The sequence below is a fragment of the Talpa occidentalis genome, unplaced genomic scaffold, assembly GCF_014898055.3.
Source record: "Talpa occidentalis isolate TD23 unplaced genomic scaffold, MPIMG_talOcc4v2.1 talOcc4.6, whole genome shotgun sequence".
NCBI lineage: Eukaryota > Metazoa > Chordata > Mammalia > Eulipotyphla > Talpidae > Talpa > Talpa occidentalis.
In genome coordinates, this window is record NW_023604972.1 from 134152270 (window position 1) to 134173239 (window position 20970).

A 20970-nucleotide genomic window follows, 5' to 3' on the forward strand; every position below is an offset into this window, starting at 1 on the left:
TCCCATTTGGAGAGAAAATTGTGTGGCGATGAACCCAACAATTAGACAGTGAACAACCTCAGCAACTGTGCATGACCTACTGATTCCTCCCAATGTGATGTTGTTCCTCCCTCTGGTAGGAGAGACAGATTTGGGCACAGGCAAGTGTAGCTGATGTGATAGAGCGACTTGTGGTGTAATCTAAGTATTTCAGAGCCCAGAGTAGAAGGGAATTAGTTTCCTTAGGGCATCATAGAAATCGGGGTAATGAAAGAGATGCCCATTCCTTGGGGAATTTAATACTTATATTAATTTTTAGGGATTATATAGTTTTCTGTTAAATGAATTCAGAAAACTGAGGTGTACTGGTCCTAGGGCGCCTCACTCAGCATGGTGAGGAGCAGCTTTCCTCAGTTCCATGTCTAAGTCTGTCTGGATTTCTAACCATCTGGTTTGTGTGTCTTTATAACTGGGCTTAACTCTGGTGTCCCGTGTGTGACAACATGATTGGTTTTGTTCACGTTTCATCAATTGCTTTAGTGATGTCATGTTGGTGACCATTCTCTGATTTCAGAGTAAAGTCATCATCTCTTCTCCGACAACTTAAACTACCATTACTCCAGACCCTGGCTCGAGATTTCAATTTTTTAGCAGTAGGCTGGGTTGAGACATTAATGGAGATCATTTGTCTAAATTGATATTTCACACATTGGGTTTGTCTAACGCTAAGCCTGAGAGATTGTTTGGCTCAGACACGAGTGCTGTGAGAGGGTGTAATGGAGGATCTAGCAATGGACACTGTAAACCCGCTTGGATTGGAGCGTTGTTCTCTGCCCCATCTCTGATCGTTGACTGAGCATGAAGGACTCAGGACTTGAGGGGTCAGAACAAGGAGGCTGAGGAGGAGTATTTAGAGATGAGACAGGAGAAGTGAGCGGGAGGACCATGGAGTTGCTTGTTAACTCATTAATGGGGGACCGCTGGAATGTTGAGAGGATTACATCATCTCCTAGGAGTTCATTCCGGCTGCAGAGTAGGGAACAAGGTGGAAGAGAGGGTTGCTGCGAGAGGCCAAGAGGAGACTCCTCAGAAGGGCGATTAAGCTGGACCAAGATAGTAAACGTGGGGCTGGGAACAGCTTGAGGATGTGTCCAATCGTGGTCAAGCAGCAGAACTGAGGGGACTTGTGGGTTGATGAAGGTTGTTGGAGGAGAGGGCTAGAAGAGAGAGAAAAAGGTTAAAGATGGCGCCCATTTTCCTTGTCTTGATTTATCCATGTATCAAGTATTTACTGATAAATACATTGTACCAGACTCTTTTCTAGACCTGCTGATGCAAAGATGAGCTACATCGACAAGGTGCCTGCCCCTCTGACATTAGACTGGGGAGACAGACATAATCAAGCAAATACATTATCTACTTGGCTTCATTAGCTGTGTTGTGGTTTAAGCCACCAAAACAGCAGATGGTGGGATCTAAGGAGAGAACACGCATCAAGATCAGGGAGAATGTGGATGGCAAAATACTACCAAGATGATCACGAATTATTTAGATAGATTTCTTTGGGGAGGCAGAAATTCTAGATAAAATTATAAATCACATAATACAGACAAAGTACAAACATACAAAGGAGTTTCCAGGGTTGACTAGAGGGAGGGAGGACAATTTTAAAGGTTGTGACATTAAATTCCATGAAAAAGACTAACTGACCTCCAGCATCTCACTGTTCAGAGAGTGGGGGTTACATTAAACAATGACCTTGACCTTCTAGGACAATTTAGCCATGTTGCATGTGGAAATGTTTGAACGGGCCAGTTAGGTAACTGGTGCTAATTCCTGAGATGAACTCCCAAGAGGAGCGCAGACTTCGTGATGATATGTTGATTTTGTGATGCTAGGGAAAATCCAGGTGGGTCAAGCGCAGGATTTTCCCATGCATTCCCTAGTAGACACATTCCCCAGTAGATACCTGAAGGGGTAGAGCATGCAGTTATTATGTTTCAGACCTTTGAGAGGTCTAACACTGGAGCAGCCTGTACAATTCATTAGGTGACTACTTTACAGGGCAGCCATTCCAAAAACAAAGAATCTCAACTCCAGGTTCACAAGCTATTTAGTTATTCTCCCTCCTTTGTTTTTGTCAACTTAGCTCTTTATGGCACATAGTTTACTAGTAATGTTCTGCTATTTCAAAGAAATCAGTATTATAATAATGGGGAGGGGAGTGCAGGTGCGTGGCTATTATTGTGTAGTATCTCACCCATTCCCCCCATGACTTCTTAGCCCTTAGAAGCCCCCCAAGGCATAAACTCTTCTTGTGCCCGTGATTTCTCACTGATGGATCAGGGAAGGTCTGGAAGGCTCTAATTTGCCCCAGGGAGGTGTCAAGAGATTATTAATGGCCTTATGCATTTAAATTCATTGAAAAGCAGAGCTAAATTTATCCTCAAACATTATTTTAAACAGTTTGCTTTTATGTCAGAAAATATGAAATTCTTTTTGCCATTGTATTGTTGTCATGGGAAATTTGTTTTATAGTCAAATGAGTTGTGATAGATTTTTTTTAAAGATTTATTTATTTATACAAGCACTGGGTATAGTCAGAAGCGCAGGAGGGTGAGAGAATTCACCAGAGCCAGAGCGGGGAACAGAACAGGCAGACGGACGAAATACACTGCTGAGGGGAGCAGTGGGGAGATAGGAGAGGTCTGCTGCGCCATGTGGGTAGCTCCCTGGCCAGGGATTGAACTGAGGCTGCAGTGGCTGGAGATAGCTTGATAGTGCTGAGAGTAAACCCCTGTGTCACCAGGGAGGCCCCGGTTTAATCAGATTTAATGTTCATTTTCATATTTACCGGGAAAGTTCTTTTATAGACAGAGTGTAGCATCCTCCTGTGCCACCTGAGTGCAGAATACCAAAATGAGAGAGGAGACACAGGTGGCTACTGTTCTGCATTTTGTGTCAGGGATGAGATGTGACTCAGTGTGATGCATCTGCCTCCAGCAGTGGCTGGATAGTGTTCAGGCTACAGAAGCCAAGTGGCGGCCTTCCCCGTGGAGAGAGCCATCCTGGATGATGCAGGCCACTCGGCTCAGAGCACACACTCAGGAAGCTGCTTGGATAGTGGTCCTGTTTAACTTCATCCCCGATCACAACGAGGATGTTTTTCACAGGGCTGGACCCGTTGAATACTGTGGGTGGGAGGCAATCGTGTCTTCAGTGTAGACACACTAAAACAAACAACAAATCTCTGGAAATGGACAGAAGAGTCCCATCCCATTCAAAATTAACATTGACCAGGATTTCATTTATCCCTTCAATAAGCTAGATTGTCAAATATTGTAAATATTACACAAGATAATTTAGGTGCTTTATACACTGCTTTTCAGAATTAAGGACAGGTTTTTTCCCCTGAGCAATTACTATGAATTCAAAGGTTCTTAGAGTTTTAAACCAATTGACCATGTCTCAGGGGATGTTTTCACAGACACTTCTGTTGGCTTTCTTGTTTGACAGAGGACAGTGGAGAGCTATGTGGATAAACGCATGGGGACAACGTACGGCCCTCCTGCAGGAAAGAAGATGACTGTTTTTATTGATGATGTGAACATGCCAATCATCAATGAGTGGGGAGACCAGGTATGTGGATTTTATTGTACCCATCATGTCTTTAATTCAGCTTTCAATTATTCTTTGATGAGTAAACATCTTTCTGCTTTTTTCAGCATGTAGTTCTTGAAGCCCAATAAAATCCGTGACTTGGAAACATTCGAGGAGTATTGGGGTATAAAGGAATGGCCTTTAATTTTGGAAAGTTGTCTTTTGTAGGTTACTAATGAGATAGTGCGGCAGCTGATGGAACAGAATGGCTTCTATAACCTCGAGAAGCCTGGGGAATTCACCAGCATCGTGGACATCCAATTCTTGGCAGCCATGATTCACCCTGGAGGTGGACGCAATGATATACCCCAAAGACTCAAGAGGCAGTTCTCTATATTTAACTGCACCTTGCCCTCCGATGCCTCCATGGACAAGATCTTTGGTAAAAATGAATGTCAGTGGGAATTGGGGAAGTAAGAACACCCACTACTGTTCCATGAGGCAAGACCCAGAGGTCAACCCCCAAGGAGTAGTGGGTGTCTCTTGGCCTCATCACCCTCAAATTGTGTATTTTGTTTCACATGGGAGTTTATTGTACAATGGACCATCCTGGGTGCCTCGGTAGACTTTTCTACTTAGATTTTTCTTATATTTACTGTTGTTAGCTTCTTAAACAGGGAGGTTTAGCATTAAATGAACATGGAGGGATGAGATTTTTCCTCATGGGCATACATATATGAGCTCTAACTTGATCTTATACCCCACTAGAAGTTTATGTAGCTGATATTTTAACCAACCTAAATAATGGTTTTGGTCCAAGATACAATTTTGCATACAACAGAGATTAGCCAGATTCTGGTTTTCAAAGTAATTTAAAGATGACACTAAGTCAGTGATTAATTACATATGTAGTATTTCAGAAATAATTTCCTGAAGAAACATTAGCCCCATAGATAACCATCGTTATTTAACTGAGTAATGAAAATGAGTTTGTAACTGATTATGGAATTAGTCTTTGCAGAAAGAGTGTAAAATTATGTACGCATTCGTGTTAGGTATTAATTTACCGTTTCTGAAACTGCTACCGAGAAAAAAACTCATTAGGATTACCCTAATTAACTTCTGGTGAACTAAAATGTCAACTTAGTGCCCCTGGCTAGTGGAGGGTGGCAGGATCTCCTCCAATCACAGTGGTGAGCCAGGTTTGGAAACCAGATCTAAACTTGGGAAAAGTAAAATGGACAGAAAGAGTAACATCACTTTCAATTATTCCTTTTTGTATAAAAAGTTTTACATAGAAAGTAAATGAAAACAATTATAATGCATGGAGAAGCAACAGCAGAATGGAAAAATCTTAAAGAATTATGAAACCTCCCTTTTCTTACCTTTTAATATATAATTCGTGCATTTATTGTTACTCATTTAACAGTACTGATTTAGTTCAGCTAGTGTTTTCAGGAGTATGTCTTAGCGCTTTGATATCTGAATTTTAACTCACTTGAACCTAAAACATTTTCTTTAGGTTTTTAAAAAGCAAGGGAAGTTCATGCAACTGTCTATGAAAATGTGTAGTGTTATTTGTGAAAACTGCATTGTGACATTTTCGTCGTAAGTTAGCTGAGCTGAGCTGTCAGCAGTCATGGCTTGTTTCTCCTTTCAGGTGTGATTGGAATAGGCTACTATTGCACCCAGAGGGGTTTCTCAGAAGAGGTGAGGGTCTCAGTGACGAAACTGGTCCCCCTGACACGCTGCCTGTGGCAGAGGACGAAGATGAAAATGCTCCCGACCCCCGCGAAATTCCACTATGTGTTTAACCTCCGAGACCTTTCTAGGATCTGGCAGGGAATGTTGAACACCACTTCAGAAGTTATCAGGGAACCAGATGTAAGTGATACAAAGAAGGGAAAACAAATAACATTGTTATTATTTATATTCCTTGAATATTCTTGGTAACGTCACTCAGTGGAATTATGAAAATAGTTTGGGATGTTTTAACATGGACATTTTTTTCTTTGCTGCTTTTCAGCTAACATAGAGAAAAGGTATGTCAGGAAATGTCTTTTAAAAAATTCCAATTAAACTAGGTTGATGTTTAATTATTTTCTAGTGAATAGAATAAAAGAAACAATTAACCAACCTTATTTTCTCATTACAATATCCTATTCTTATACTGAATAATAGGAAGAGTCCTCATTGATTGTATTATGTATAGTCTTCATGTTTAGACTTGGTATTTTAGCTTAAGAATTATCTCATAAATGTTCAAAATTGAAGAAACCATCTAATTTGCAAAATGTTACCAAGTTAAGAAATTTCCATCAGTTTCTCATATCAAATGATAAGCCTGGACAAACATTTGTTAGCCTTGCTATAGGAACAGCAATTGATATCCTCACTTCTATTTAATTTTGGGCCCTGGCTTATCTATACCAGATGATTTCTTTGTTCAGATATCCAAATTTTGGCCACAAATTTTGGCATATCCATGAGAAGTGTTCATATACTACATTTTCTATTATGGCTTGGCCACATGAATCCCCCAAAACTAATTTATCACAAGCTTAAGGCTATTACATAGACTGTTACATAGAATATTGCTGGTTGATCAGAGTGATTTTAGTATTTTTGTCTAGGGATGTTTTCATTTAAAAAATGGTAAATGCATAGCCACTGCTTTCTGTTGGATGTACATGAATGGGGACACTTTGAAGTTGAGTGACATCAACCTTAACTTTTGAGCAAGGGGCATCTTAAGTGAGGAAGAATGATTCTCTCCACCATGGTCAGCTTGAATCCCAACTCTGGCATGATATGAGCTAAGGAAGCATTTGAATTCTGCTTTTAACAGGAACTGTTGAGATTGTGGAAACATGAATGCAAACGTGTGATAGCAGATCGTTTCACGGTGTCTGAAGATGTGATCTGGTTCGATAAGACTTTAGTCAATTTGGTGGAGGAGGAATTTGGTGAAGAGAGTAAAGTCTCAGTGGATTGTGGAGTTGATGCTTATTTTGTGGATTTCCTGAGGGATGCACCTGAAGCTACAGGTAAACTATGAGGGCAGAATTTGAAATTTCAAAATGGCTAGCTGAGGATAGAAGGGATGTTGAGTTTCTGTCTAGGAACCTCTATGGCCACAAGCCTGGGACATAATAGGTGCTCAATAAATACAGAGCCGAGTAGATAAATGCATACCCATGGAGTTCAAAGATGAATTATTATAAAAATGCCTTTCAGTCTTGGATATGAAGGGAGATCTGGAGACAATTACTCATTGTTAAATTGTAGAGCAATTGAAGAAACTTAATTATTTCCCCTCAAACCCAGGTGAAACATCTGAGGAGGCTGATGCTGAAATGCCCAAAGTTTACGAGCCAATTGAATCTTTTGATCAGCTAAAGGAGCGCTTGAATATGTTCCTACAGCTGTACAACGAGAGTGTCCGTGGTGCCGGCATGGACTTGGTGTTCTTCACAGATGCCATGGTTCACTTAGTCAAGGTCAGCTATCAAGCTCAGTAGCTCCTCCCCAAAGTTCCAGACATTTAGCTTCACTCCAGAATCCCCTCTCCTCGTTCATTTTCATCTTCTGGGAGAATACTCATTTCAAAATCAATGTAATGTGATCATCCAATTTAATTTCAAGCTGAATGCAACATGTCACATCTATAGGCTTAAAATCAGAGCATGTGTACTTCAAATGTGTGATCAGATAATTTTATTCAGTGTTGCTACACAGCTTCCAGCTCAATGTTTTCATCACATAGAATGAATGTGGTTGACGTCTGAATTCAAAGCACAGGGGAAAATCTGCTGATTTTTTTGCACCATGCAAAGGATAACTATAAAAACCAGTGCAGAGACTTTGAAGACATTATGCTAAATCGGTCACAAAAAGACAACTACTATATGATTCCTCTTATATGAAGTGCCTGAAGTGGTCATATTCACAGGCAGAAAGGAGAGTGAACGTTGCCAGGGGTGGGGGTGGGGTTGAGAGGGGGTGACTAGGGTGAGGGAAGGCAGGAGTGTTTAATGCAGAGTTTTATTTTTGTAAGATGAGTTCTGGAGATGGGTGGTGGGGGTGTTAGCACACAATGAGAATGTATTTAGTGCCACTGAACACTGCACTTAGCAATGGTTAAGATGGTCAGTTTTATGTTATGTGTATTTTACCATGGTTAGAAATAATTTCAAAAATAGTGTGTGAACTTGGCGCTAGATGAAAATTCTGTTAGCATGCAATCTACCAAGTGTGGTTTCCTTTCTGCTGTATCATCTGAGTCATTCAGTATCCCTTCTGGGGACAGCTAACCCTAGTGGTTGACAGTAAACTATGTTATTTATTTGATGACGTATGTGACCTAGGTGATCTGTGGTGGAAGATAATGCCCTTTAAAATACATTGTTGATACTCTTACTCACTGATGTCAGTGACTTTTTAGGTGACATCCTTTTAGTTAGAAAGAAGGCAAGTCAAGGGTGTCTTCCATTACTTCGGTTGAACCATGAGGAATGAACTCAGAATTACAAATTGTCACTTGCATCTTAGAAAGAGAGGGTTTTAAAGGTTATCTCATCAACCCTCCCTCTGAAATGAAGACTTGCAAGGAAGACATGTCTGCATCAGGGAAAGAAAGGTTATTTTGGGGTTGGGACTCCCAGCAGGAGGACACTAGCTTGGAAATGAAATTACCAGAATCTGAGACATTTGCACTGAATTATGAATGTAATGTGCTTCTAACACTACATAAATGACATTTTGAAACTAGTTTCTAATTTATAGTTAAGTGTTTTAGGAAGAACAGACATTGTGTCATATGTAATGATTAAAAAGAAGCAAAGTAGGGGCCTCCCTGGTGACGCAGCGGTTGAGCGCTGGGTTGTGAAGCTGCCCGCAGCCTCTGCAGCGCCGGTTCGATCCCCGGCTGCTCCCCGGCCACCGGAGGAGGGTCCCACATGGCGCGCAGACCTCTCCTGCCGCCCGCTGCTCCCCTCAGCAGTGTCCTTCGGTCCTTCTGCCTGCTCTGCTCCCCGCTCTGGCTCTGGTGAATTCTCTCACCCTCCCGCGCTTCTGACTGTACCCAGTGCTTGTGTAAATAAATAAAGAAATCTTTAAAAAAAAATAAAAAGAAGCACAGTAAAAGAAAAATATTTTCTAAATAAATAATATCAACAGCAATTTCAAAGCAAAAGTGTCTACCAGAGACAAAATCTGGTCTTGGTCTGGGCTTTTAGAACAGCTCAAATTGAAGATACTTGAAGAATCTTACTGGAATTTTCCATGTTCTGCAACCCAGATGGTGAGCTTTGAGCATTTCTCTGCTTTGTCTGTGTAAAACATTAGCTTTGGCCTGTGACAGTCCTTACCCTCACTAACCTTTGTGGTGTGTGTGTCAGGACTGGTCAAGAGCCTGCAATGAGTTTTTCACTTAAATTTTGCAGCCTTGCTGGCGACACTCTCTTCTACACTCTTGTTTTCTGTGCATAGCATATATCCAAATCCTGTGTCATGCAGGCATGAGCCTTGAAATACATGACTTCGTTATAAGACATGATAGAAGCCGAGAGACAGAACTGAAGATGAAAACTGCAGCTGAGCAGGATGTGCTGAGACCAAGCTTATTTCTCAGTTCCTTTTTAAATGAAAACAATGCTTTTCTTTCAAAAGGGAGATATTTCTTCTGTCTTTTTGGTAAAGGTTAACACCATGGGTGCGTGCTTTTTCAGGGTCTGACCCCTGCCTGCTCTCCAGCCTGTGGGGTGTGGTCTGCTTAGCATGTAATCCAGAAAAACCAGCTGCTTGGAATTAAATGCATCCTGAGTACAGAGCACCTCAGTGAGTCTGCGTTCCCAGGAGGTGCTACCTTGTGCAAAATCCATCTGTTAGTGTGCTTATCTTCCTGGTGAGAAGCTGTGTGAGGATAGGTACCTAATTTATTCCCCTCTGTACTCCTAGGAGAGGGACAGTGGAGATGCTTGGTGAATAGGGTCAATATTCACCAAAACTGAGTGTTGAAGCTGTTGTAAAAGCCTTCTGTTTGCTTGCTCATGTATGCTCATTTGTCATATAGCTTTGAAGGGTCTACCATGTTCTAGAAAGTGGAATAAAAAAAGTTAAAAATAGACCTAGATCCACTTGCAGGGAAAGATGTTGAGAGGAAGGTCCTTATTAATAATACCTTATTAACAACAATTACTTAAACCCTAAATATGCTCACCAGCATCCAAAGGAGATAGTTGTAACAAAACCCATATTAGTTAGAAAATGTTAACCAAGGAAGACATAGATTTGACACAGGTTTGCAGTGGCTCCTTATCTGACTTAACGGTGCCTCTTGAGGTATCATCAGAAAGAGAATGTGAACAGACGCTATTAAAATCCCAAGAACCCTAGTCAGTGCCACTTCCCCTCTGCCTGCAGCAACGCTGGAGGGAATTGTTTGGTGAGAGTTAGTAGGAAGCTAACAGACCAGTGTGTGTCACTCACCCACCCCATAGGTTCTCAGGTCAACAGGAGACAGGAAAATGGCCTCCATTTCCCTGGCCTTTAATCCAAAGACAAGAGTACTCCCCTCTTACAGAGCATAGCCCCTGTCAGCAAAGGGAAACCCCCCAAAAGATATTTAACAAGATCTTGGCAGGTAATCTGTAATCTGGGTCACCCTAAGAAACTTCCACTAGCCACAGAGAGTGACCCCTCCTACATCCCAGTGCTCCTCTATCACCTGTCTAGGGAAGAGTGGATCTCACAGCAATACCCCAGGCTGACTGCAGGAAGGATACATAGTATCACTCAGGGTGACAGCACAGAGAAGTGTATGTGACATCCCCTCCCCGAGGGTGGGGGCCTGACGATGTACTTTGTTCATTCAGTATTAATGAAGCCAAAGAAGCATGGAGTTCTGCCATGAGGGGACTCCTGGCTGGCATAGAGTGCACTTCTGGTCCACCTTGGTAGATACCTTAGGTATCATTGTCTTTGTCTAATAATAGGAAATTGAGGATGCTTTTTATGATTATTATTGAATTCTGTCATCTCTGTCATATTTTGAGAATTCTCCTCCTTACAGTTTAAACTCTGCCATTTTTCCCCAGTATGGGGGATATTCTAATCAACCGTGTGCTCTGTATTCCAAGGGCAGGCATCGCTTTGAAATTTCTGTTTTGTTCCTATCCTATAGCACTAGGTTGGCACAGAAAGGAAACCTCACATCTCTTATTTCTCTCCTTGAAAACAACAAGCAAGCCTGTCTGGGCTGTGTGCTGCCTTCTTTATACTGGTCCCCCAAAACACAGTCCATTCTCCCCACCCTACCCAGTCTATCCCCAGCAGTGCTGTTTTAGAAACCCGCTCATTCCTCTGACCAATGTTTCTCTCCATCCTGATCCAAGAAACCAACATTTTTCAAGACACAATCATCTGACATGATGAAGTAAGGATAAATGGAATCTTTATGTATTGAAACCTCTGCCTTTTCTGTCCCACATTCTAGATCTCCCGTGTCATCCGCACCCCCCGTGGAAATGCCCTTCTGGTTGGGGTGGGCGGATCAGGAAAGCAGAGCCTGACAAGGCTGGCCTCCTTCATTGCGGGCTACACCTCCTTCCAGATCACCCTGACGAGGTAACAGGCTTTTGCTTTAACCTGAATTGGGTTTTGATAAAAGGTTTGCGGAAGTCCCCTGAAGTTAAAAATGCATTTATCTTATACATAAGGAATCGTAACAGTCTTCATTCTCGAACGCTGACTGACCATCTTCCCCTCTCAACCTCTGACAGAGACAATGAAAATTTAACACTGATAATCGCTTTTGAAACATGTCAAGCGCTCATTGCAGTGACCAGCTGACTCCTTTTTTTCCTGCTATACACAATGTGGAATTATGTGTTCCTTTTTGTGTACCTCAGGAGAAATTTATTAACTGCACGTGTTCATTCAGACTTCAAGAATGTTAATAAACTGGAAAATATAAGAAAATTTATATTTACTCATTTACACATTAAACTATATTTACTGAAAACCAACTATTGTCGGGCACTGGCTAGGTGCTGGAGGTGTTTGGTACGTAAGGAAAGTCAGGCGTGTGGCACATAGAGTTCACATTAATATTCAAGGGAGACAGATAACTGGGCAACTCATTTCATCAGGTGTGATATGTAGGGTCTATCAGTGATAGAGACATAACTGTAGACCAGATGCTGTTGAAGCATGACGAAGGATCTTCTGACATAGTTCAGTAGGTGGCTGGAAAAGACATTTTGGAGGAAGAGATGTTTCAGCTAAGACCTGAATATGGATAAGAATTCTCTTAGAAAGGAGGAGCAGTAAAAATGTTTTGAGCGGAATGATGAACAGGGGCAGTCCCATCTGAGGTGGTGCAAGAAGTTAAATATGAGTGGGTGTACAGTGTAAGGTTGCAAGTAGAAAAGGGAGAGCAATGGAGGCTTTGAAGGCATGGTAAGGATTTTGGATGCCTCTTGGAGCAATAGGAAACCATGAATGAGTCAACACTAGCAAGTACCTGTTAGATTTATAGGTACAGGTCAGGATGGAAGGAGATAAACTGGAGTAGCTTTAAGGCTGTGTCAGCAATCTTGGCCAGATATGTGCTGTCATGGGTGGTGGCAGTGGGAATGGAGAAAATAGGACAGATTCAAGAGATCATCGGGAGATTGAAATTTCGGACTTGATACATCCTGGATCTGGCTTAGGAAATTAGATAGACAGCACTGCTGCTCATCAAGATAGGGAACCCCAGATAGAGGTGTGTAGTGCAGGGAGAATTAGGGAGTGAAAAGTGAACATACAGAGATAAGCAGATTCAGAGAAACTAAACAGAATTTCAGGATTAACCAAGACAAGGTGAAAAGCGGGAGCCTAGTTTGGGCAGTTCAACTGGGCTGATATTATCAGAAGTTTATATATATGTATATATAAAACTATATATAACTATATATATATATACACACAATTATATATATGCAGCTTGTGGTTGTGAAAGTGTTTTGAAATTATAGTTTATACAATTATATATATACACAATAATATATATACAATTATATATACACATATATGCAATTATGCATACAATTATATATAATATATACAATATGCAATTATATATGTGTATATATAACATAATATGCAATTATATATGTACAGATATAATTGTATAAACTATAATTTTCAAAACACTCTCACAACCACAAGCTAATTTTATCTTCAAAAGAAGTTTGTGGGTTAGCAGACCATATATTAGCTTGTCTTATGTTTGAACCTTAGAGAAGCTGCAACTTGCCTAAAATCCAAGATCTATCTGGGAATTGACCACAATACTTCTGATTTCTGGTCTGGTTTGACTTTCACTGCAACACCCTGCCTCAATAGAGATACCTTCTCTCTCCTCTCTCTTTGATAAATTAGATCCCTTGCATGTCTTATTGGGAATGCTCCCTTGGTTGTGAAAAGGAGGGTCAGACCTTCCTTGCCTTCTGTGGCCTTCAAGAGACCATTCTACTCTGTAAGTCTTTGCCCAGCCAAGTGTTCAAGACTTGGGAAGCAAGACTGTCATGTTTGGGAAGTGCAGTCATTTGCCAGGTGGCTCAGGTCATGTTATTTGAGGCAACAGCTCTTGATATGCTGGGGACTGGGTGAAATTTGTCTTATATCAGGAAAAGTTGAATGAGATATTTTCCATTGCTTCTTTTTGAAGGGAACTATGTCTTTGAAATTCTATTCTAATCTTTCAGATCTCCCTTCTCTAACATGATGTATGATATTGGTGTTTCTAGTCTTAGGGGTTAGGTTTTTCATGTCAGAAAAAGCACAGAGTAGAGAAGTTAACTATTTAATAGTTTTAAAAACACTAGAAGGCCATTTGCTCATGTGCTCTGAATTATGAGCTTATGTGATGACACAAAATTCAAATAATAATTTAGAAAGTCTGAGTCTCCAAGATTGGAATATTTTCATTTTCACTTTTGGTGCTGATGGGACCGATACTGTGACCGCTCTAGCATTTCATGATTGCAGATTGACTGCTAACAAAGAATTGCTTTTGATAGGAAAGAACATTTAGAAACATTTCATAACATTTCTAACTGTTTGACTACAGCACGCTGACTGCTCAGTAAACCCTTTCATGTGGGATCCAAAAATGGAAATGAAAAATGTTATGCCAGGAGATAGGGCACCATATAATAGGACATTTCCCTTACCCCCTATGATGAAGACTTGAAATGATTTAATTTAGTTTAATTTAATTTATGCAGTAACTTCTAAAATATAAATTGCAAGTGGGTTTTTATTAAATATTCCCATTTGACTTTTCTATGTGATTGCAACAAATATTTTTGAAGGGAAACATGCGCACTTTCAGAAGACATTTAATTGTGATAAAATTTATATTTTTGTTTTTGGTTAGCTTTTCACTAGGTAATTTTGTGTGTGTAAAATATTGATTATAATGTTTCATAAAGTGTGAATTTTAAAATCAATTTCATCATCGCAGGTAGCAGGTCATGTAATGAACATTCAGATAAAATAAATGCCCTATCTGATGGAACAATGTCAGTATTCTGATGTTTTGTTCACCAAATGGTATAAAGCAATGTTATAAAACTCTTTTCTTTCCATCAAAATATTTTAGCTAATGACACACAAAAAAATATTTCTTAGATCTTACAGCATATCAAATCTGATGGAAGACTTGAAGCTCTTGTATAGAACGGCTGGTCAGCAAGGCAAAGGAATCACTTTTATTTTCACTGACAATGAAATCAAGGATGAGTCATTTTTGGAATATATGAACAACGTCTTATCATCGGGTGAGGTAGGGGCTCATTTATAACCTCAAGTGTTTTGTCTCTTCAGATTCCCTCCAACTTTAGAGCTGTTTATGTTTTCTCCCATCAGAGTATTGAATAGTGTTGGTCCTGGGGAGTAGGTGATCAGTTTGAAGAATTTTTTTTAATTGAATTTTTGAAGAATAAAACTCCCAATAAAAATGTGCCCTTAAAACTTGAATGAATATTCCAGTAACAAAAGAAAAGCAGAAGGAGGTTAGAATGTTCTTAATCTGTTCATTACCCCCTTTAAGAGTTACGATTTGTAGTTAAGAAGAGAATTAACTATTTGTATATTTTAAAATGTGGCGCATATTGGGCCTCCCCTGGTGGCGCAGGCAGTTAAGTGCCATACTGTGAAGCTGTCTGCAGCCTCTGCAGCACCGGTTCGATCCCGGCCGGTGCGCAGGGGTCCCACATGGTGCGGCAGACCTCTCCTGTCGTACTCGTTGCTCCCCTCAGCAGTGTATTTCGTCAGTCTGCCTGTTCTGTTTCCTGCTCTGTCTCTGGTGAATCCTCTCACCCTCCTGCACACCTGGCCTGTACCCCCATTCTTGTGTAAATGAATAAATAAATCTTAAAAAAAAATGTGATGCATCTTATCTTGAGGACTTTTGGTTACTTTTCGAAGGTGAGTTGAGGGCATCCCTGGTGGCGCAAGGGTTAAGCGTCAGCACTGTGAGGCTGTCTGCAGCTACTGCAGCGCGAGTTCCATCCCTGGCCAGGGAGCTACCCACATGGCGTGGCAGACCTCTCCTGTCTCCCTGCTGCTCCCCTCAGCAGTGTATCTCAGTCAGTCTGCCTGTTCTGCTCCCCACTCCGTCTCTGGTGAATCCTCTCACCCCCCCCACCTCATATCTGGCCTGTACCCCAGCTCTCATATGCATTAAATGTATAAATCTTTAAAAAAAGAAGGTGAGTTGAAGGTCACAAAAGGAGGGAAGACTATGCCCCTGAGCTATGCATTTTGGCCTGCTCCCCTACGTCTGTACTGAATTTAAATGTCCGCGTTTCTTTCCTTAGGTCTCCAACCTGTTTGCTCGTGATGAAATTGATGAAATTAATAGTGATCTCCTATCAGTCATGAAAAAAGAGCACCCCAGGCGCCCTCCTACCAACGAGAACCTGTACGACTACTTCATGAGTCGCGTCCGGCAGAACCTCCACATTGCGCTCTGCTTCTCGCCAGTGGGGGAGAAATTTCGCAATCGAGCTTTGAAGTTCCCTGCCCTTATTTCAGGATGCACCATCGACTGGTTCAGCCGGTGGCCTAAGGATGCCTTAGTTGCTGGTTAGTGTGGCGGGCATTTCACGTCAGAGTTTCTGGCGTAGAGTGTGTGTACACACGCGCAGGCCTTTCTTCATTCGTTTCTATTTTTAGCAGTCTGTGCTGTTTGCTGTCTCTGTCCTGCCATGAGCAAAGTCATCTTGCCCGATGTTTCAGGGTCTTTGCAAGACTGCGCTCTGTCTCGTATCAATAAAACTCATGATACATATTCTCAGTATGCATGCATATGCACATATATGTGGACATGTATGTATGCACACAAATTTGTATCCCCCACCCCGGGGATAGAATAGTTTAACTTCTGTTCCATCAGGTAGGGCATTTATTTTATATGAACGTTCATTCTATTACCTGCTACCTGCGATGATTTCAAATTGATTTTAAAACTCCATATTCTATCCACAGGGAAGTTGTGTCCTCAACATATTGCTAATGATTATAACGGTTTCCAAGCTGTGGTTTTTAGACACAGGATTTTTTGAGCACCTGTCAGTATGTGTCTACAAATTTCGCTTTTGTCTGAGAGGGCTGAGAAAAGGCCAGTGATTTTAGAATTGTCTTATAAAATGTGTACACAACTAAAGGTGACCTGGTTCCCCGCTGTCCCATTGCCCCCAAAACTGCAATCAGAGCTCCTGCACGAGCGCGTCTCCCTCTCGGGCCCTCAAGTCGACTCTGTCACTGTGTCTGTCGGGCCAGCCTCCCAAATGTGCGTGGACCCGCCCGCTCCTTCCTTGCACTGGCTCGTGGCACCAGCCCCAGGGTCACCCACCTGGAGAAGCACCTCGCTCTGTGATGAGCTCTCCTCGTCCGTGTCCATGCCCCTCACAGGAACGACGCGCTCACATATCCAATCTCAAGGCTTCTTATTTAAAACTCCCCAGTCCTCCTTTTGGTCTTAGAAAAAGGCCATTTTCTTCTCTGCTCATGTCCTCCTCCGGCCTCCTCCAGCACCCCCTGCTCCTTCCTCCCCCTTCCTCCCACCTCCCCTGCTGCTTCCTCCGGTCTGGCCCAGCTGGGTGACCTGTTTCCTTCCCTCCACACCTGCTTCCTCCTGGCCTCTCAGCCACGCCCCCTGTTGTCCACTTCACAGCTCTCCTGCTTCTCCTTCCAGTCCTAACCACAGCTTGCACCTCGGGTTCTTAGTTGTGTGCATGTTGTTTTGAGAGGTAACATGACAAGTTGCTGCAAAGAGAAAGGAGCTGTCTTGATGGCTGCTCTCTGTCCATCTTCAAAGTGGGGCCTCCTCTGAGGATAAGTGAAGTTCTTAGAATCAGCTCATGCTGAATGCTGCAGCCACTGTGTTAACTTCTACAGAAAATTTGTCATAGGCAACAATTGTCTTTATGTTTCCAGAGTCCAGACTTAAACTTAGAAGTTAAACTGTTCCTAGAAGTTAAACTCTTCTATGTATAGTGATTGCTTGGCTGATATGAAGATATAGGACTTCCTAGTGTCTTAATTTATTGCCTTTCAGTGTAGACGGTAAACTGTTCTTGGAACCAAGACAACACATTTGTAATATGTTATTTACACACATATATAAATACTACCCCACAATTACTGCATTAGGACTTGGGTTAGTGATTAATTCCCAAAGGTGAAAAGATGCTTTTTTTACTTTGCTAATGGTCACCTGATCAGTTTGTTGACTTAATCCCTTCTCTTTCTCTCTCTCTTTTTTTTTTATAGAGGCATGTTTTATTTATTTGTTTGTTTGTTTGTTTTGTTTATACATGCACGGGGTACAGTCAGAAGCGCGGGAGGGTGAGAGAATTCACCAGAGCCAGAGCAGGGAGCAGAGCAGGCAGAAGGACCGAAGGACACTGCTGAGGGGAGCAGCAGGCGGCAGGAGAGGTCTGCGTGCCATGTGGGACCCTCCTCCGGTGGCCGGGGAGCAGCCGGGGATTGAAACGGCGCTGCAGAGGCTGCGGGCAGCTTCGCAATCCAGCGCTCAACCGCTGCGCCACCGGGGAGGCCCCTCTTTCTCTCTTTATGCTTGGATTTATTTCTATTTGCAGCACCTCTGTATATTACTCAGTATTCTAAGAGCTTTTTAAGAAAATCCATAGACTATTTTTTCAAACATACATAAAGGAGGCTGTGATCATTTTATCTGCATTATGCATAACCCTTGTAAATTCCTTAGGGTCGAGACTAAATTCCACATATGCCTTCACTCCATGGCTTCCCACGAGGTGTTGGTGGGGGCGTGGTCAACACCAATCTGTGTGTGCTCATTGATTAGCTCTGATTTTATGGCCTGTTTTTACCAAAGGAAATTGGTCCTGTGTATCACTGGGAAAGAAAAAGGTCTGTGATAGGATGTTTTTACCCAAACATTTTTATTTATTTATTTATTATTTCTTTTATTTAATTTTTTAATTTTTTAATTTTTATTTATTTATTTTTATTTTTTAGATTTTATTTATTCATATAAGCACTGGGTACAGTCACAAGTGTGGGAGGGTGAGAGAACTCACCAGAGCCAGAGTGGGGAGCAGAGCAGGCAGAAGGACCAAGGTACACTGCTGAGGGGAGCAGCGGGCGGCAGGAGAGGTCTGCGCGCCATGCAGGACCCTCCTCCAGTGGCCGGGGAGCAGCAGGGGATTGAACCGGCGCCGCAGGGGCCGCGGGCAGCTTTGCAACCCAGCGCTCAACTGCTGTGCCACCGGGGAGGCCCTACCCAAACATTTTTAAAGGACTCTCTAAATTAGACTCACTATTAGGTGTCCAGCAGCCACATTTAAGAACAAGTGGCCCAGACGTAAAAGAATTGCATGATGAACACCCCCATGCCAGATGGAGTCAGAGTCAGGGGGAATTAAGGATCTAGAACAGATTGTGAATGAAAAATAAATGGAATTGTTAAATATGACTACCAGGTGGGCACTGATTTCTGAGTTATTTGTGCCACTTTTGTCCTTATGTAAACCATAAAACAGACTGGCTGCTAACCAGAACCTGCAGCTGGGGAGAAGAAACTTCTTTGCATACATACCAGCAAGCAAGGGATGATGATAGGCTTAAAGTCTGTTACAGTTTTGGAAGAGGAAAGGAAAATAAAATTGTTGATGTCATCAGCCGGGTGTATATCTGCCTACCTGGGGCTACAAAAATGGTGCACGGTACTAAGAAATGTCTGAGTTTTTCAAAAATAGCCAGTTCACCTTTAAATTGGTAATTCACATACTTCCCAGGCAGGGGAGGTATACCATGTTCATGAAGGAGGTTTTCCCACCATGAGGCTCATCCCCTGCCTCTTGGGATGTGTTCACCCTGCAATTTCTTGAAATGTGGGTAACTCCGCTGTATAACTTGGGGTCATGGGGAACTGGGCTTGTCCTCTTCCCTAAAATAAATAGATAAATAAGATGGCGATTCACTTTTATCTTTCACATGCTGCCCTCTTTGTTTTTTCCAGTGTCTGAGCACTTCCTGTCCTGCTATGATATTGACTGCAGTCTGGAGACCAAGAAGGAGGTGGTCCAGTGCATGGGCTCCTTCCAGGATGGGGTAGCTGAGAAGTGTGTCGATTATTTCCAGAGGTTCCGACGTTCTACCCATGTGACGCCCAAGTCGTACCTCTCCTTCATCCAGGGCTACAAGTTCATCTATGGAGAGAAGCACGTGGAGGTGCAGACCCTGGCCAACAGGTCGGTAGGAAGACCCTTTACAGCAGTGGTTCTCATCTGGCGCAGAGGGGCTCCAGAGGCACCTTTTCCCTTGACTGGAGATGTTTTTGTTCTAACTGGGGTGATGGGGCACAGAGGGGTTGGGGCAGCAGGGAGTAGAGGTCAAGGAGGCTGCTAAGGCTCCACAGTGCACTGGAGAGTGAGCCACAGTGACTAATCCTCCAGGCAAAAAGCCAGTGGTGCTGAGGTTGAGAAAACCTCCTCTCACGCCCCGTCAAGGCATCACCACACAGTCTCCAGGGGTTTAACTAGTGTTGCCATCGATTTGTATAACAGTGGATGACATGATAATAGCAATAACCTGGAAGGGGAGCAGAGAGTTCAGACACCCCTTCTCCCCACCCCTTGTCTCTCTGCACATCCCCTTCTGAGGATCTCACATTCAAAAGTCTGGCCAATGACTGTGCTCACTGAATAGTGAATAACTACCCTGCTTCACTGGCGTTTGCTCCAAATCTCATGGCTCTGCCTTGCTCTTAAATATTCTGCCTGAATATGCCCAGAACCAGCCAGGGTTGTGACACATGGGACCCCTGGGGGGGCCATAGGACAAAGGACTCCGAGGGTACCAGTCCCTAAGATCACCTGATTTTAAGTCCACACATGAGGCTGTTCTGAAGCCTTTATTTATTTCTTTTTCAAATTTTATTAATTTGACGATTGTTCTTGTGATGGTATGATTTCGGCAGCACACCCACCCCCCACCAGGACTCAGAGCCAGTGTCCTTTCCCTTCCGTCTCCTCCCCCACCCTCTCTGGGAAGCGCCGTGTCTTTCAGTCTAATTATTAAATTATCTATATGTGTTTTCTAGTTTGTTGTCTTTGGTTATTACTGTTCTGCACCTGAGTGACACCCGACAGCAGCTGCCATTCACTCTCTGATTTCTCTTGGTATCGTCCATCCATTTTGTCCCAAAGTCACCATTTCATTCTTGAATTAGCTGTCTGATGGCTTTAAATTTGTTCCTTTTCTTGATCCCAACTCTTTCTCCTTCTTCTTCTTTATTTTTTTTAAAAACTTCATTGGTCTTTTTAAAAAACAAAAGTTATTTATTTTCCTTCCTCCACAATAGGACTTCAAGCACTTGACGTCCTTCCTCACTAGCTAACCCTCTCATGTTCACTGCATGATGCAGATTCTAGACCAACCGCTGCTCGTCATGTCACAGTGTTTTTAGCAAGTTTGCCTTCTACGCACATGATCTGTGAACAACATATCATGTCTTCTGCCTGGAATCCAGCCTGTACATGTGCATGCTACTTGGCAAACATGCATGGATTTTCTGTTTGCACATCCAATGGGTCACTTTGTTACAATGTTGAGGAGACAAAAGACATCCATTCCCCGCTGGCACCACGGTCTCGTGGACACTGCGTGTTCTCCCATGTCTGTGTGGTTTCCTCCCACTTCCCAAAGAAAGGCAGCTATGGCTCATTCATGTATCTTCATCACTCTAGTCGGTGTGTGTGTGTGTGTGTGTGCGTGCACATGTATGTGCGTGTGTGTGCGTGCATGTGATGCACACTGAGGTGGAAGTGTGTGCATGTGATGCACACTGAG

General features: G+C 42.5%; 1 protein-coding gene across 1 annotated transcript in view; it reads left to right on the forward strand.

Annotated features, from left to right (window-relative positions):
* DNAH5 (dynein axonemal heavy chain 5) overlaps positions 1-20970 on the forward strand; it is a 187602-nt gene that overhangs the window by 104233 nt on the left and 62399 nt on the right. The window contains exons 48-56 of the mRNA XM_037529755.2: positions 3496-3618; positions 3808-4021; positions 5240-5463; positions 6428-6626; positions 6907-7079; positions 11075-11205; positions 14260-14413; positions 15450-15717; positions 19139-19370. Of these exons, the coding sequence (XP_037385652.1) occupies positions 3496-3618; positions 3808-4021; positions 5240-5463; positions 6428-6626; positions 6907-7079; positions 11075-11205; positions 14260-14413; positions 15450-15717; positions 19139-19370 (1718 nt within the window). The remainder of the gene's footprint in view (positions 1-3495; positions 3619-3807; positions 4022-5239; positions 5464-6427; positions 6627-6906; positions 7080-11074; positions 11206-14259; positions 14414-15449; positions 15718-19138; positions 19371-20970) is intronic.